At 49.0% G+C, this 16465-nt stretch overlaps 6 protein-coding genes across 6 annotated transcripts; 4 read left to right on the plus strand and 2 right to left on the minus strand.

Annotated features, from left to right (window-relative positions):
• Positions 1 to 1003: 1003 nt before the first annotated feature.
• AGL2 (Alpha-glucosidase 2) lies at positions 1004 to 3331 on the plus strand. The gene is made up of 2 exons (XM_018278242.2): positions 1004 to 1663; positions 1733 to 3331. The coding sequence occupies exons 1-2, from the start codon at positions 1029 to 1031 to the stop codon at positions 3273 to 3275; spliced, it is 2178 nt and encodes a 725-aa protein (XP_018126987.2). The 5' UTR covers positions 1004 to 1028; the 3' UTR covers positions 3276 to 3331.
• Positions 3332 to 4151: 820 nt separating this feature from the next.
• Positions 4152 to 6405, plus strand: VE01_08824 (putative NRPS-like protein biosynthetic cluster; the record flags this gene model as incomplete). Its single annotated transcript, XM_059464009.1, has 4 exons — positions 4152 to 5041; positions 5103 to 5739; positions 5807 to 6218; positions 6284 to 6405. 4 exons carry the CDS (start codon positions 4152 to 4154, stop codon positions 6403 to 6405), a joined length of 2061 nt encoding a protein of 686 aa, XP_059319394.1.
• Positions 6406 to 6522: 117 nt separating this feature from the next.
• Positions 6523 to 9186, minus strand: VE01_08825 (uncharacterized protein). Its single transcript, XM_018278244.2, has 3 exons — positions 8805 to 9186; positions 7981 to 8755; positions 6523 to 7931 (listed from the first exon to the last, which is right to left on the minus strand). The coding sequence occupies exons 1-3, from the start codon at positions 8972 to 8974 to the stop codon at positions 6594 to 6596; spliced, it is 2283 nt and encodes a 760-aa protein (XP_018126985.2). The 5' UTR covers positions 8975 to 9186; the 3' UTR covers positions 6523 to 6593.
• A 458-nt stretch (positions 9187 to 9644) lies between these two features.
• Positions 9645 to 11749, plus strand: VE01_08826 (uncharacterized protein). The gene is made up of 8 exons (XM_059464010.1): positions 9645 to 9913; positions 9974 to 9978; positions 10043 to 10091; positions 10144 to 10390; positions 10446 to 10607; positions 10664 to 10968; positions 11026 to 11360; positions 11431 to 11749. The coding sequence occupies exons 1-8, from the start codon at positions 9680 to 9682 to the stop codon at positions 11576 to 11578; spliced, it is 1485 nt and encodes a 494-aa protein (XP_059319393.1). The 5' UTR covers positions 9645 to 9679; the 3' UTR covers positions 11579 to 11749.
• A 322-nt stretch (positions 11750 to 12071) lies between these two features.
• On the minus strand, positions 12072 to 13863 carry VE01_08827 (uncharacterized protein; the record flags this gene model as incomplete). Its single annotated transcript, XM_018278246.1, has 2 exons — positions 12072 to 12141; positions 12188 to 13863. The coding sequence occupies 2 exons, from the start codon at positions 13861 to 13863 to the stop codon at positions 12072 to 12074; spliced, it is 1746 nt and encodes a 581-aa protein (XP_018126983.1).
• A 364-nt stretch (positions 13864 to 14227) lies between these two features.
• Positions 14228 to 16423, plus strand: VE01_08828 (uncharacterized protein). Its single transcript, XM_059464011.1, has 2 exons — positions 14228 to 14345; positions 14399 to 16423. Exons 1-2 carry the CDS (start codon positions 14290 to 14292, stop codon positions 16305 to 16307), a joined length of 1965 nt encoding a protein of 654 aa, XP_059319392.1. The 5' UTR covers positions 14228 to 14289; the 3' UTR covers positions 16308 to 16423.
• The last annotated feature ends 42 nt before the right edge of the window (positions 16424 to 16465 follow it).

Consider the following 16465-nt stretch of genomic DNA (forward strand, 5'->3'; position numbering starts at 1 on the left):
CCGATTCTAAGACTTAACGATCTTGCCATACCTTAGTAGATCGATCTTATCACTAGGGTAGTTAGGGCCAACGGCAGTTGGAAAATCCCTCATCGTAGATTCTAGTGTGGGGATATTATATGCTGGTGATAATTCACTTGGCAAGTTCACCTCTTCTCTCTCTGACGACCTTGTTTTGCTACCCCGCACGCCAAGCCTTTGGAATCTTGAAAAGAGAAACTCTCTCGTCTGTATTAGTGGCGGCAGACAAAGTTTTTATTACGGCCCATTTCCTTATGGAACGGATATGAATTAATAGTAGATTGGCTCATCCACGAGCGCAAAACAACGTTTCTAAACCCCTAGTCTCTGTCCCTCTGCGCACTAGAAGCTCATATACTAGATACTTACAAAGCTAACGGGCACGAATTTTTATAACCTGCGTGTCTAGGCCCATATGTCAGACCTCCCCGAGATAGAGCCGGTGCGACGAGGTGGAGGAGCCGAATATAATGGCCGCGAGGCGAAGTTCCGAGTCTAAATGCATAAACCGCCGGCAATCCCCATCGACCCCGCGCCGTCCCCGCAACGACTTCCCCACGCTGGCTCCACGGAGCTTTGTTTTGTTTCCTGTTCGTTGCGAATTGGGAGCATGTATAACGGACGGTTATAAGGCTGTCATATACGGCAATGCTTGTCAGCTATGCGTATTTGGACGTCGCCGAGATAAAGCCGGTGTTAGAGGCGGTAAAGGCGGAGAGCTGCAGGTCGATGCTGTACTCTGCGGGGTTGTGAAGTGGAGGAGGATACTGTACGAATATAGCACCCAAATACAGCTTTGAAAAGGTTATCGGCGCAGCATAAAGTCCACCGTGACTGCAACAAAGTTTACAATGTTCGTAGTAGAGATACTGTCGCGTCGCTTTATCGAAATGATTAGCTCCTTCTCGCTCAAACATTTCGTCGGCGCCGTCGCCTCCACGGCGGTTCTAACAGACTTAGTTAATGCGCGCTCAACCGGTCAGTACTGAAGGCGCTTCCTCCCGTCTATGAGTGTTTATGAACCTGACCTTTTGCTAGGCATCGAGGTTAATGGAACATCCTTCGCGCTCAACGGCGAACATGCAACATACCGGTTCCACGTCGACGAGCTCACGGGGGACCTGATTACCGACCACTTCGGTGGTGCAGCTACGGAAGACATCTTGCTAGCAGAACCCCGGATCAACGGTTGGGTTGAGTTGCTCGGCCGAGTAAGACGAGAGTATCCCGACCTCGGCCGAGGGGATTTCCGTGTTCCTGCGGTGCGAATTCGTCAATCCGCCGGATACACCATCAGCGATCTCCAGTACAAATCGCACAGTGTCGTCCAAGGTAAGCCTGGTTTGCCGGGTTTGCCTGCAACTTTTGGCGATCCCGAGGATGTTTCGACTTTGCTCGTCCAGATGTACGACAACTATAGCTCCATCGCGGTTGACCTGTCCTATTCCATCTTCCCAAAGTACGACGCTATCGTCCGAAGCGTCAAAATCACCAACCAAGGAGAGCACAACATCACCGTCGAGAAGTTGGCTAGTCTCAGTGTCGACCTGCCGTATGATGACCTGGAAATGGTTGAGCTAAGGGGAGACTGGGCCCGCGAAGCAGCGAAGGTTAGGAGGAAGGTTGAATACGGGACTCAAGGGTAAGTGAATACAACCAGGAAGCACCTATTTAATGCTAGCAAGACTTGTTTGCTAACGGCGATATCCAGTTTTGGCAGCACTACTGGCTATTCGTCGCACCTCCACAACCCATTCCTAGGGCTCGTGACCTCAACGACGACTGAGACTCAAGGTGAGGCTTGGGGATTCTCTCTAGTCTACACGGGCTCATTCTCCGCCGAAGTCGAGAAAGGCTCACAGGGCCTCACTCGAGCCATGCTCGGCTTCAACCCTTACCAGCTTTCTTGGCCACTAGCCCCTAATGAGAGTCTCACCACACCTGAGTGCGTCATGACGTACTCCATGTCGGGACTTGGAGGGATGTCGCGGAACTTTCACCGTCTCTACCGCAACCACTTGATGAAGAGTAAGTATGCTACTAAAACCCGCCCAGTTCTGCTGAACAGCTGGGAAGGCCTTGGATTTGACTATAATGAATCTACAATCTACACTCTTGCCCAGGAGTCGGCAAAGCTTGGCGTTAAGCTATTCGTGCTGGATGACGGGTGGTTCGGAAAGGAATATCCTCGTCTCAGTGACAATGCTGGTCTCGGCGACTGGGAAGTGAACCCGACCCGCTTCCCTCAGGGACTACCGACCCTCGTGGATAAAATCAATAAGCTTAAGGTCGCAAATTCGTCGGTAGACCTGGAGTTTGGACTCTGGTTCGAACCCGAAATGGTTAACCCCAACTCCACTCTGTACCATGAGCACCCCGAGTGGGCCATGCACGCCGGCTCATATCCCCGAACCCTAACGCGAAACCAACTGGTGCTAAACGTAGGCCTGCCAGAGGTGCAGGAATTCATAATCGACACCGTGTCCAGCATCCTGAGCAAGTCATCCATCAGCTACGTCAAATGGGATAACAACCGCGGAATCCACGAGACTACCAGCCCTAGCGACGGTCACACCTACATGCTAGGCCTGTACCACGTCCTCGACACGCTCACATCTCGGTTCCCCGACATAATCTGGGAAGGCTGTGCCTCCGGCGGCGGCCGCTTCGACGCCGGAGCCCTCTATTATTTTCCCCAGATCTGGACATCCGACGATACCGACGCCGCCGAGCGGATCTCCATCCAATTCGGGACATCCCTTGCATACCCGCCCTCATCCATGGGCGCCCACATCTCCGCCGTCCCCAACGGGGTCACAAACCGCAACACCTCCATCGAGTTCCGCGCCCACGTCGCCATGATGGGCGGCTCATTCGGGCTCGAGCTTAACCCGGCTGACATGCCCGAAGACGATAAGGTGAAGTTCCCCGCCATCATCGCGCTTGCGGAGAAGATCAACCCTGTCGTCATCCAGGGTGACTTTTGGCGACTGAACCTGCCGGAGGAGTCTAATTGGCCCGCGGCCCTGTTTATCGCAGAGGACGGCAAACAAGCTGTGCTTTTCTACTTCCAGATGCGAGCGCTGATCAACCACTCTTTTCCGTTTGTGCGTCTGCAGGGGCTGGATCCGATGGTATCGTATAGCGTTGATGGGAACAAGACGTATTCTGGGTCCACACTAATGAATATCGGGCTGCAGTATGCGTTCGATGGCGATTATGATAGTCGGGTCGTGTTCATTGAGAAGGTCTAGACGTGGAGGTTTTATGTGATAATGGAGGTGGGGTATGGTAGGGAAGGATTTTGGAGGAGGGATAGAGGGGTGGGAGTGGGGGGCAAGGTGCCGGAGCTTTGTTGCTGTCAATCCCGTATAGCAGAATTAGATATCAGGTGAATGTGGTTATACGCATACTTACGAATATTGACCGTTAATTTCTTCCTACTTTCACTCCGCCACTTAACCGTATCCTGGTTTGAGGGCAATTCATTATGAGCTGTATTCTAGAGTACTTAAATGGTTGCATTGTGGCAGTTTTGGGGCAGTAGGGTTGGATGACCACCTACAATCAGGGTCGTCACCGAGGGGAAACGAGCAAACTCTGCGAGTGTCATTGTATAGTAAACTTCATGTAGAGGAGCATGGACTTATGTAAATGTCGGAGAAATGTTCGGGTTGGTGATTCCCTTTGTTTCTTCGCTTCCTCGCTATAAACATAGCGCGAATCGGTAGGTGGGGTCTACCCCGCATTATGGGTACCGAAGTTATTCCAGCAAGGCCGCGGTACGACATATTTATTGTGATGCCATTACACAATATGAGGATAGGACGAGGACAGGACGTGGAGAGCTGGGAGTTGGACAGAAATAGTTGGCGATGTTTAGATACGAACACGATGTAAACACCTTCGTGCTTTAAATAATAGGCTGGTACTATCAATCTTTCCTTCCTCCGTGGTGGCTTTCGCCCCTTGGAAATGATACCGAGCCGCGGTTATCTATAATTTTGTAGGACATAGTAGCTCGAGCTATTGTCAGCCGCAAGGTCCCTTTAAATATATTATGCGATAGCCATCGTAGTTGAACATCTGTTTAAAACACCTCTTATAAAATCTAAAAGAATAAGGTCGCCATGGCATTAATAACAGCAGCGGCGGCGACAGCAACATGGATGTACCTCGATGCGAAATACTCCATCCGCAGCGACATTGCTCAAATCCGCGGAGGGTATAGCGTCCAGAAATACGTCCAAAAACTATTCAAGATCCATGGCGAGCATGATTGGTCGTTCTACCACGTCCTCCACGCCACATACGGCCTGAATGACGATACCGAAGCCCTGGTATTCGAGTCGCGGAGCTGGACATATGGCCAGCTCCGAGGGGAGATAGGACGACTGTCAGAGACCTTTCAGCGCATGGGAATCAAGAATCGAACTGTCGTCGCCATGTTTGTCAATAACTCCCCAGAATTCATGTTTGCCTGGTGGGCGCTGTATAAGCTCGGAGCCATCCCGGCGCCGATAAATACGGCGATTACGGGGGAGCATATCAGACATTGTTTGAGGATCAGTGAGGCGGAGTTCTTGATTTCGACTTATGAACTTTATGGCATTGTGGCGGGGACGTTGTTTTCAGACGACGGAGAAGGGGCGCGCTCGGAGTCCGAAAACTCGATTCATCCTGAAGTCCCGCTTCTCAAAGGAATGGTTCTTTACGACTGTGATACGTACTCAGCCACGGAGTGTGAGCTTTTGGCAGAAAGTGTAGTCCTTATCAGACACAGCGATCTTCCACCAGTAACTCCGGAGATGGGTGATTTCCCCAAGGCATCCAGACCACACGTTGCTCTCGGTGATACCGGTCAATATCTCTTCACGTCGGGCACTACCGGTCTACCAAAAGCGACAACCTGGCCTTCGGGATATAGTATTGTGGGAACTTGCCCTGGCCGCCATCCAGGCATGAACGACAAATATCGCCGCTTCTATATCTGTTTACCCATGTTCCACGGGACAGCAACGTGAACCCCCCCCGTCCCATCACCTAAGAAAATATCGTAATATCTGACTTTCCGATCCCAGGTTCGCAGCTCTACCAAACACCTTCTCCTCATCCGGCACCATCATCCTCGCTCGCCGCTTTTCCCGCCGCCAATTCTGGGACGACTGCCGCCGATCCAACGCCAACGCCGTGCTCTACATCGGCGAGATGCTGCGCTACCTCGTCCAAGCCCCACCAGATACCCAGTTCCCCGACGAGAAGAAAATGCACAACGTCGACCTCGCATTCGGTCTCGGATTGGCACCAACGGTCTGGCGGCAGTTTCGCGAACGATTCGGCGTACCGTGGATCGTGGAGTACTACTCTGCCAGCGAATCGACGGTGTCGTTGGTGAATAGCAATTTCAACGATTATGGGCTGGGGAAGGTGGCGCACTGGGGTCCGCTTATGCGGAGTAAGTGGTTTGGCCAGAATAGCTTTTTTATTGTGAGGACAGATATCGATACGGGTGAGGTGGTCAGATCTCCGGAGACGGGGTTTTGCATAAGGGCTGAAATTGGGGAGATTGGGGAGTCGATTGTTAGGATTGCGCCGCCGGTGCAGAGGAGGCATGATTATGTTGGGGAAGGGGGGGTGGAGGCGACGAAGAAGAAGGTGTTGAATGATGTCTTTGAGAAAGGCGACGAGTTCTTTAGATTGGGAGATGCGCTCATGATAGTATGTCAATTCCCCCCTTTACACTCACCGAGATCATGCAGGTACTGATATAGTTCCTTTAATTTAGGACAATGATGGATTCATATCCTTCCACGACCGTCTGGGCGACACCTACAGATCAAAGGGCCACAACGTATCTACCACCGAAGTCGAAGGTTCATTCAGCAAGCATCCCAGTGTTGCCTCGGTCAACGTCTACGGTATCCCAATGAACCACCACGGGTACGATGGCCAACTAGGCTGTGCCGCTGTCACATTCCGCAGCGACTCATCGGGTGGTGAGCAAGAAATCGTCCGGGAATTGGAAAAGTGGCTCTTGACCTCGCAGGGCGCATTGCCGGCCTACACTGTGCCAAGGTTTCTGCGAGTTCTCGTGGACACCGAAGGGACTAGTCAGGTTGGGATGGGCGGTGGTGATACGGGGCAGGAACGAGTGTCGTTGATAATGAAGAAATTGAAGACGGGGCTCCGGAAAGAAGGTTAGTTCGTCCCCGGGGTTGCTGTCTTTTGACGTAGGTTGCTGATTATGGCATTGTGATTCTAGGCTTTTCAATTCCGACAGGTTGTAAAGACAGGTTATATTGGATTGAGAGAGAAGGGGCGGGGTTTGTGCCTTTCACAAAGGAGGCGGAGCAGTTGCTACTATCGGGGAAGGCTCGTCTTTAGTTTTATGAATTTACTGTATATAATTAGTCGCACATATTGAGCTGCTACAGAAATTTCGAAATACACCGCGAGAGATGTAGAATAAATATCATTAGAAGCCCATAAAGGAATCATAAGTTAAGATAAAAAAAACATTTCTCATTATCATTCTTTAAACTCCAAATCAAACAGACCCATGTAATATAACACTACATATCAAACGAGGTATCATTAAACCCAAGGTCTGCAGATTGATCCAATCCAGTAGTAGCCCCGTCGAAGTCAAGCATGTATATATCGCCAAAAAAATCCATATCCTGCGTGTCATTCAAATATGACTGCCCAAAAAGCTCATCCCTCACCCCCCAAGATGGGGAAGCAGGTAACAGATTCGACGGCATGGAGGCGGGTATGACTGGAAACAGCTTCTGCAATTCTTCCTCTCGCGGCTGCGTATCTGTCGGTGGTGGAATACTCTTAGCCTCAGGCTCGAGAATAGAGAGACCAGCTGCACGAGCGGCGGCGCGAAGGAATTGCAGAGCGCTAACCGCGGTGCCGTAGGCTTCTTGGAGGATCTGGAGAAACTCCATGCTCTGCTTGATTTCATCGGGGACGGTTGGTGGCGGGGGTGATTTTACGGATTTGAGGTCGAGCACGTGAACCATGGCGGCTGCTACGACAGTACCTACTGCTGTTGTTGAGGAGTAGGGGAGTAGGCCGAGCTGGTGGAGATTTTGGTTCACGCGAGTTATCTCCAAGGAGGCTTCGCGGACAATGCGCTGGGGGGTTTGCTGGGGGTCGTTTTGGGTGGAATATTCCCAGGACAAGCCGCTGTTTAGTGTTTTATGTCCATGCAAGACGGCGATGGCTCCGTAGTATAGGATGTAGATGTTGGCCTTGGCCATGATGAGGCAGCGGTCTGCAATATCGTAGTTCTCTTTCGACACATTCTCGTATAGCAAGTCTTTTGGCGTTGCTACAAGCCATTGTTCGATATTTTTCGCGCAGCTGTCCATATCTTCATATGGAGCCTGGCTATATGTCCCGTTATATATATCCTGGGAGCCACCGTCGACTTTCCGGCGATTAGCAAAGATTGAAGAGACAATGTGACAGATACAAACGCATAGTTTTGTATGTTCTATGCATAGAAGGGCCAGTTCCTTTTGTCGCGCTACATCACCCGAATATGTGCATTCCAAATATGAAGCGCTATCTGGCAGCGAGCCGATATCGAAGTCGTCCAAGGTAAGCATGGGGACATTGTAGTATGTCAACCTCGATGGACGTCCTAATGCCAGTGCGAGCTTCTGTTCACGGCAAAAACTAGTCCACCACAGACGCCTCCATATTCGTATTTTGTCTTTCCCAACCTTGGATTCGACTGGGTCAAGATGTAGGCCAATAGTGTGTCCTAATGAGATTGCAGTGCCGCTCCAGAACCAGGGATCCTTTTTCTCGTCTACTCCAGGGTACCAATTACTCAGAAGTAAAGCTGCTTGGATCGAAATGAATCGATCCGGCTCGGTGTCAAAATCATAAAGAAGCTACAAAGCATTAGCTTATATTCGACATCAACAGAGTTGGAACACACACCTTTGCCCTTATAAAAAACGACATCCGTGCTGCCCGCTTGGAGGGGTAGCCAGCGCGTATAACATGGTCGTTTTCGACAAATGCCAATGCGGCGCACATGACAGCATTAAAAAGCAAAAGACTTATCGTACCGCATTTGTCATTTCCACGTTGTGTGATTGTCAACAAGTTGTGCAGATCTAATAAGGGGAATAATGGATGCTGTAACTCAAGGTACCGTGAAGCGCAGATATGTCGGAACTCTGCACTGGGGACTGAGAAAGCGCCATTGCTGGAAAGAAACTGTAGAACTGTCTTGTCTAGGCGAGTTGGTAGTGGCGATATATAGGGAGGCAAGCAAGGAATGGCTTCCCCGACACTACCTTGGGTGATGGGTGCGCAGTCGAAATAGCTATCGCAGTAGAAATAATCCGATGAATTCGAACTAATAGCGGACGTTGTAGGTGGATCTTGCTCACAAGAAGATTCTCCTATAGTTGTTCCGGCAAGCTCGTCATTTTGATGTTGAGACGAGGATTGGTTGCCAGACGACATGTACTGGGACCAGTCCAGCCCATTATGATCAAAGCTGGCTACACTCGTAGGAGAAGTGGTCGATGGGGTTTGCGCACAGGACGTACGCCCATTCGTTGCCCCAGGAGGTTCTTTGTTCTGGTGTTGAGATGCAGATTTGTCACCAGACAACGTGTATTCAGACCAGTTCAGGCCATTATGTGTAAAGTTGTCCATAGGCATTTCATTGACAGTCGGGGGGATTCGTACAGGACGTGATACTCTGGGGAGAATTGAGTATGGCATGTCAATGGAGTCTGGGACATACTGACCGATGTCTTCTATTCCTAACAGTAACACACTTGACAGAATCCAAACGACAATTGGTACATGGTGGTCCACTTTCGACTACATTACAACGGACCTTCCTTGATCGACACGAGCTGCAGGCTTTCGCCGCACGACGCTTGACCTTATGACCAGTCGCAGCTTGATTCTCCATCGTAATTGCCACTCCTGCAAGAAAGTAAAACTGCTAGATAGATGGAAAAATACACTGAAGAAAGATATTTTACGCAGACAAGGAGCCGGGAATGTCGGATTCTTGGAACTGCGCGATCGGGGATGTTTGGGGGCGGGTTGTGCGGGGTAATTGGGAAGAATGAAGCCGTGCGGGGGGTTGTGTGTGGGGAGCTTGCTGTAAGCCAAGTCAATGGTTTGGGTGTAAAATTCCACTTAACCCGTCTCTTGGGCCACTTTGATGTCTGTACGTGCGTGAGGGGAAGTGTGGGGTAGCTCTTTCCACCCGGCGTCGGGTAACCTCCGGACTTCCACCACGCAATATCGCCATATCAACGGCTTCATAATGTCTATCGCAATGCATATATCACCAAAACATGCTATGAAGCCCGGGATGCTCCATAGGTCTCCATTATTCTTACATTTCTGGTTACGTTGTCTGACACAAAAACATGGGGTTTCTGGGGATTATGCGGGGTGGTGGGGCAGTGGCGCATGGTTTTTACCTATTCGAGGTAAGTTTAGATAGCCTCGGTTTTCTATTGTTCGGCAATGTTATTGGATCTTCAATGTCACTGCTTAAACAGTCGAATATGGAGGAATATGTCGTTGATATAAAGAAGGTTTCCAGTGACCATGTCGGGGCACATAAACTCCACATTTAGTAGGGGAGCTTCTTCGAATCAACATGGCAGCCAATACCAACTCAACAGAAAAGGGGGTCGATGTGGTTGCACGTCATGATGAAGAGAGCGCCGATTCAGAGTTTCCACAAGAGAAACCATCATCATCACAGGGTTCTGAAGTAGAAACAGTCGATCATCCACGTCTGAAGAGCATTAAAAGAAAGGTAGATCTTCGGATCTGCCTTGTTCTTGGATGTCTATACACGATATCTCTCTTGGATCGTGTCAATTTACCAGTGAGTCTCTCTGTTGCTTTGGATAATTTATTGTATATATAGAACTAACGAAAAATAAAGAATGCGTACGTCTATATTGCTTTATGGTATTCCTGCCCTCACTATATTCGAGACTGATCGTCTGGATAGGGTAGTCGCTGGGATGGCCAAAGACCTCAAATTGGTTGGCAACCAATATGTGAGAGATGCACCCTTTTTGACTCAATTAGCTTTGCTGATATATCCAACAGTCGTTGCTTGTCTTGGTCTTTTTCCCTTTCTATATTTCCTTCCAGCCCCCTATGACAGTCATTGCCAAGAAGCTCGGCCCCCGGAACTTTTTAACTGGCATTGTTGTCAGTTGGGGTCTAGTTATGGTAGGACACGGCCTTGTTCCAAATTGGAAGGTGATGCTTGCTCTCAGGTGCTTGCTTGGTCTGTTTGAAGCTGGCTTTTTCTCTACTTGCGTGTATCTTCTGAGCACCTGGTATGTCCGAAGTAAGTCTCGACCAACATTCTCACGCCCTGCATATTTACTAAAGTCTTCAAACAGGGGAGGTTGCCAAAAGAAACGCAGCTTTTTATCTTCTTGGATCGTTCTTTGCTGGGTTTGGTGGCATCCTAGCCTATGGAGTTTCGAAGATGGATGGAATCGCAGGAAGAGAGGGGTGGAGATGGATTTTTATCATCGAAGGGGTTCTAACAGTCGCAATGGGTGAGAAATGTCCCATATTTTCTTGTAGCAAACATGCTAATAAACACCCACCATAGGTTTGATTGCATTCTTTTTTTTGGTCGACTTCCCAGAAAAAGCCATGAATTCATGGAGGTTTCTTAACGAAGATGACCTAAAGATCATCGTCGATCGCGTGGAGCGGGATCGAAGCGATGTTGTTGCGCCTCCATTTAAACTCGGCGAGTATCTTAAAAACGGACTAGACTGGAAGGTCTACTTTTTCGCGGCAAACTTCGGCCTTTCTTCTGTGGTCACTTACGCTGCTGCCTACTTTCTCCCCATCGTCCTTCGCGACGGGCTTCATTTTTCCGTCGCTGCTGCACAATGTCTCAGTACACCAGTAAGTAACGGGAGCCCATTTCACCATTTTGTTTCACTTCTAACGCTGCCCTTGAAGTGTTACGTTTTCGCTAGTATTCTTGGATATTCACAGGGTTATTGGTCGGACAAGATTAATATGCGCACGCCGTTCATCTTGTTCAACTGCCTGCTCGAGATCATTGGCGTAGCCGTCCTCGGCTTCGCGACCCAAAATCCAGCTCGGTACTTTGGAGCCTTCCTAATCATTGGTGGCGCCAACTCAAACATCGCTCTGGTTCTCACATATCAAGCAAATAATATTGTGGGTCAATGGCGACGAGCTTTCTGCTCAGCAACCATTGTTGGAGCAGGTGGCATGGGAGGTATAATCGGATCCCTCACATTCAGAAGCCAGGATGCACCGGATTACAGGTTAGTTTTTCCATGCTTAACCAGAGAGCAGTCAATGATGAAACCCGAATCTGATCTTTTTAATGCACAGACCTGGCCTATATACTTGCCTTGTGGCGGCTATAATGGTAGCCCTCTCCGTTACAACTACAACAACTCACTTCTATTTTAAGAATAAAAAGCAGGCCCAGGGACTCATTGTCCTGGAAGGGTTGCCAGGGTTTAGGTACACGTATTAATTATTGGCAATGGCTCTTTAGTCTGGAATTCGAATTCTTTGACGGAGGAAAGTACAGCTGTTATATTAAATACATATCGAACCAATGTGAGAATGGCACTTTCTGCACCAAGTACAGATTAGAAACTAAGTTTCATATCCAAACATTAAACCGTATATATTCTTAATTTGCGTAAAACTCTCGAATTGACTCTTGGATCTTGAAAGTTGGAATGGGCTGAATTAAAGATTGATGATCTCTGGACAATCGTGTTATGGAGTGCTATGTGATTTTAGGACATGACATCTCCGGCCAAATAACTCTATAGCGGAGCAAGCTACATACTTTTAACTATGGTCCAACGGCTCGGTGGGTTGGATCTCGTGCAGATAAACTTCAGAAAGCAAGAATCTCAATATCTCCTTTAAGCTCTTCAGTAGCAATTTATTTAGATAATAACCATGTAGAACAATATATTTAAGCTGACTACATCATCATGCATCTACTCTCGATATTAGTAAAAAGTCGGCTTAATCTTGCCATTTGCTCTATCCATGAGTCGTATGGGTAAAAGCACCTCATATCTGCATCTGATTAGCAAAATACATCTTCCCCGCAAGGAACACTTACACATGCTCAACCCAAGCACTTGTAATCCGCCTTGTCAGCGCTGGGTCCACGATTTCTTCAGCTCCGAACGCATTTGCCGTCCGAACTGGATTCATCAATCGTCTATACTCCTCATCCAGCTCCTTATATCTCTTCTCTCTCGCCTCTTTTCCGCTCTCTTTTTCGATTTTCTTCAACTCCGCTGCATGTCCAACTTCAAGGCCGCCTTCCAAAGGCAAGCTTCCCCACTCACCACTTGGCCATGCAATCCGCATCCGTGGATCTCGGCAGTCGAGCATAATGCCTCCTGCTACACCATAAGCCCTCCTGGTAACCACTGAAAACACTGGCATCGTGGTGCTAAAATATGTAGTGCCAAGCGCAACACCATGTCTCATCGTTGCCGTGCGCTCTGCCACTGTACCAATCGCATAGCCTGGCACATCAACGAACTGCACAAGAGGGATGTTGAAAGTATCCAAGAACTTCAAATGCCGCGTTAATTTCTGGCTACCTGCTGCATCAAGTGCCCCGGCATTGACTTCGCAGTTTAAGCTGATAATTCCCACTGGTCGTCCATCAAGGCGTGCAAGACCAGTAATAGCAGTCGTACCCCAAAGGCCGCCGATCTCAAACCAACTTCCAGCGTCGACAACGGTTTCGATAATGGTCCGGGGATTATACATCCTCTCCTTCTTCCGCGGGATAATAGTCCGCAAGTTCTGACAGTCGCGTTCAACTCGATCTTCGCTATTGATTACTGGTGGCAGCGCCAACCCATGGTTGGGCAGATAGCTTAACACAGTGCGCAACTGCTCAAAGCAGCCCTCTTCATCTGGCGCTAGATTGTCAATTGTCCCGTTTGTGCAATGCATCCCTGGGCCACCAAGGTCCGTAAATGACAACCCTTCCTCGAAGGTTGCGTTGGCCACAACCTTAGGGCCAGCATTGAAGAGGGACCCGATATCCGCCGCCATAACTGAAAAGTGACATGAAACAACCCTCGCCGCACCAAGCCCAATAGCCGGACCTACAACAGCGCCTAGGTTGGGAATCCCAAGTTCTAGCTGTTTGGCTACCTCTTTAAAGGATGGCACTCCAGGAATATAGCTATACCCCAACGTCTTAATCGTCGTAACGCTTCCGCCGCCAGATGATCCATCTACAAGCTTGATGATAGGGAGTCTTAGTTCAATCGCCAGATTCTCCATGTAAATCGTCTTCTGCATCAACGCGCCATCTGCGTGCCCTGCGCGAATCGAGAAATCATCCGCGGTAAACACCACTTTTCTTTTTCGTAGTGCCCCAAAGCCTTGAACATTGTTGCTCGGAATGAAGTGTGTAGGTTCCTCTTTTATTCCGGCTAGCTTTTTCCACTGAACAGTTCCAGCCACGGAGCCTATCTCATGGACAGACCCAGGGTCAAAGAGACGATTGACCCGCTCGCGGACCCAGAGTTTTCCAGCGGCTTTTTGGCGAGAATAACCAGCGTGCTTAGGATCTGGTGTTACAGCGAATTTTTGCAGCGTTGATATTTGCGAGAGGATGTCCGAGTAGTCTACGGGAAGAGCGTCCGCGGATTTATGACGGCGTTTGCGGGACGTATTTTGTAAGGGGCTGATGTGGTTTGTGACTTGTGAGAGACGGTCCTTCGGGCTAGAGCTTGAGGAAGCAGTTTTATCGCCTGGGGGGATCATGGTCTATATTCTCAAATGTGATAAGAGGTATGTGGTTGCGAGATGTCAACTGTGCCAATTGATTTTGGCGTGGCAACAAACAACTTTCTATCGAAATCCGGAATTGAGTGTTACTAGTGGTATTTATTATGATACCTCATAATATTACGACCAAATCAATAGGGTAATTAACTTAAGGGAGGAAGTTACGTCGTCCTTAAGAATTATAGATTGCCGTCGGTACGAGGTACTGCACCCGAGGCTCGGTGGCGTCTGTCTCACCAAACATTTTGGGCTTGCGGGGTACCATAACGAGGCTGCGATGGTATTGTTTACTGTTCATGGGTTTCGCAATTGTGTGAGCTATACATAGCATTATAAATACCTTTTTATTACCCTTTTTTTACCCCTAATTTTACTTTACTCTATGAAAGAACTTCTTGCAATATGGAAGCACCACGACCGCCATTACGTCCTATTAGGCGACTTCTCATCGCAAATAGGCAAGTCAACGTTGTCAGCAGCACTAATAGTCCAAGTCATTGACCATTTGTAGAGGCGAAATCGCAATCCGTATCCTTACCTCAGCTCGCGAACTCAACATTGAAACCTACACCCTTTACTCCCCTGGCGACACATCTCACAGCCCGCGCTCCACCTACTCCCTTCCAATTCCATCTGCCTCCACCTACCTCGACATTCCAGCCCTCATTACACTCGTTAAAGCCAACAACATAGATGCTATCCACCCCGGATATGGCTTTCTGTCAGAATCCTCAGAATTCGCACACCGGCTATGGACGGAGGCAAACGCAGTTGTGATTGGGCCAGGATGGGAAACACTTGCAAGAACTGGCGATAAACTCGCCGCGCGCCAATTAGCAGAGGAATCTGCTGTCCCCGTGCTACCCGGTCTACACACTCCAACAAATAATATAGAAGATCTAAGAAGTTTCGCGAGGCAAGTTGGATGGCCGATCATCATTAAAGCAGTTGATGGGGGCGGAGGCCGAGGAATCCGCATCGTGAGGGAGGAAGCAGGTCTAGCAGATCTGATGGAGAGAGCAATGAGAGAGAGTCCACAGGGATTATTGTTTGGTGAGAAAGCAGCTATCGACGGCTTTAGGCACGTAGAAGTGCAAATTGTGGGAGACGGGCATGGAAATATACGACACCTGTGGGAGAGAGAATGTTCGGTACAGAGGCGATTCCAGAAGGTTGTCGAATTTGCACCAAGCTCTATTAGAAACAGAGAGGTAGTGGGTAGAGTTATCGATGCTGCAATGCGGATGGCAAAAAGAGTGGATTATCTCTCGCTCGGAACGTTCGAGTTCCTTGTCCACAGCTCGAAACCCGAATTCTACTTTTTGGAAGTCAATCCGAGACTCCAGGTTGAGCATACCATTACAGAGTCATTGTGTCCTGGCCTTGATCTTGTTAAAGTCCAACTCCAGGTTGCAATGGGACAATCACTAGAAAAGCTACTGTCACACATTCCACGAGATCCTCGCATCCCACCAGCTCTCAACTCAATGCAGCTCCGTATCACTTCTGAAGACGCCTCGGCCGATTGGTCGCTGAGCATCGGAAAGATCTCATCATTCACTTTACCAGCAGGAAATGGAATCAGAGTTGACACTCACATCGTGCCTGGTCTAATTGTTAAGACGGATTTTGACAGCCTATTGGCGAAGGTTATTATCACGACATCCGGTTGGGAAGATATGATAGCAAAGGCCAAACGAGCTTTAGAAGACACAAACATCAGTGGAGTGACGACCACGCTTGATGCCCTACGTGGCATCATTTCTCACCCTGATTTTGAAGCTCAGAATTGCGATACTCAATGGCTTGAGAAAACCCTGCCTCGAGTTCTAGAAGCTGGGAAAACATTCACTGCCGCCCTCCCTAAGCCCATTGCGTCTTCCACGACACCTTCAGGGGTTGGATTTTCAACCGCATCAACAGGTGTGCCCTTCCGCAAAGGAGATGCGTGGTCCATCTCTCTGTCACCAGAAGGCGCCAAAAACGAATCTCCACCAGCCCACCTCCTGCTCACGAAGGTCTTACGCAATGAATTTCCAACCTCCCTATCAGCCACTATCCTCTTTACCCCGCCATCCGGAACTCCGCAGCCCTATACTATTTCATTGGCTTCAACGACAGCCTCAGCGGGCTCCCTGGCCTCAGGTTCTAAGCATCGCCGTGGTGATGCGAGCAACCCAAATCACATCATAATCCCGTTCCCAGGGCAGCTAGTGGAGATTATGGTCGATGTAGGAGATGTCATTGCAAAGAATGATATTATCGCTGTTGTCAAGCAAATGAAGATGGAGCTCGAGATCCGAGCAAGTAGATCTGGGATTGTGAGCTGGGTGTATGAGGGCGAGGAAGAGGATGAGGTTAGCGAAGGAGTGTTGGTGGCGGAAGTTGTGGAGGAGATCTCGAACAGAGCCAAGTTGTGATATAAATAGAGCTTCCAAAATATATGTTTAAAGTTTAGCTATCAGGGACAAATAATCTGGGCTCCTTAATATCAAATGTATGTTTGCGTTTTGGGTATATCATCCTCATGGCGGACAACATCTCTCCCTTCATTCCAGCCTATCAAGGTATGGTCATA

The sequence above is a fragment of the Pseudogymnoascus verrucosus genome (assembly GCF_001662655.1).
Source record: "Pseudogymnoascus verrucosus strain UAMH 10579 unplaced genomic scaffold scaffold_51, whole genome shotgun sequence".
In the NCBI taxonomy this organism is placed as follows: Eukaryota; Fungi; Ascomycota; class Leotiomycetes; order Thelebolales; family Thelebolaceae; genus Pseudogymnoascus; species Pseudogymnoascus verrucosus.

Bases quoted from the DNA above. Each gene is read 5' to 3' on its own strand.
- AGL2 (XM_018278242.2), top strand. From the start codon at position 1,029: ATGAGTGTTTATGAACCTGACCTTTTGCTAGGCATCGAGGTTAATGGA. The intron at 1,664-1,732 runs GTAAGTGAATAC...GGCGATATCCAG, and splicing joins GTTGAATACGGGACTCAAGG to TTTTGGCAGCACTACTGGCT.
- VE01_08825 (XM_018278244.2), bottom strand. From the start codon at position 8,974: ATGGAGAATCAAGCTGCGACTGGTCATAAGGTCAAGCGTCGTGCGGCG. The intron at 8,756-8,804 runs GTCAGTATGTCC...AATTCTCCCCAG, and splicing joins GTTAGGAATAGAAGACATCG to AGTATCACGTCCTGTACGAA. The intron at 7,932-7,980 runs GTGTGTGTTCCA...AATGCTTTGTAG, and splicing joins CGTTTTTTATAAGGGCAAAG to CTTCTTTATGATTTTGACAC.
- VE01_08826 (XM_059464010.1), top strand. From the start codon at position 9,680: ATGGCAGCCAATACCAACTCAACAGAAAAGGGGGTCGATGTGGTTGCA. The intron at 10,092-10,143 runs GTGAGAGATGCA...TATATCCAACAG, and splicing joins AATTGGTTGGCAACCAATAT to TCGTTGCTTGTCTTGGTCTT. The intron at 10,969-11,025 runs GTAAGTAACGGG...CTGCCCTTGAAG, and splicing joins CACAATGTCTCAGTACACCA to TGTTACGTTTTCGCTAGTAT.
- VE01_08828 (XM_059464011.1), top strand. From the start codon at position 14,290: ATGGAAGCACCACGACCGCCATTACGTCCTATTAGGCGACTTCTCATC. The intron at 14,346-14,398 runs GCAAGTCAACGT...GACCATTTGTAG, and splicing joins CGACTTCTCATCGCAAATAG to AGGCGAAATCGCAATCCGTA.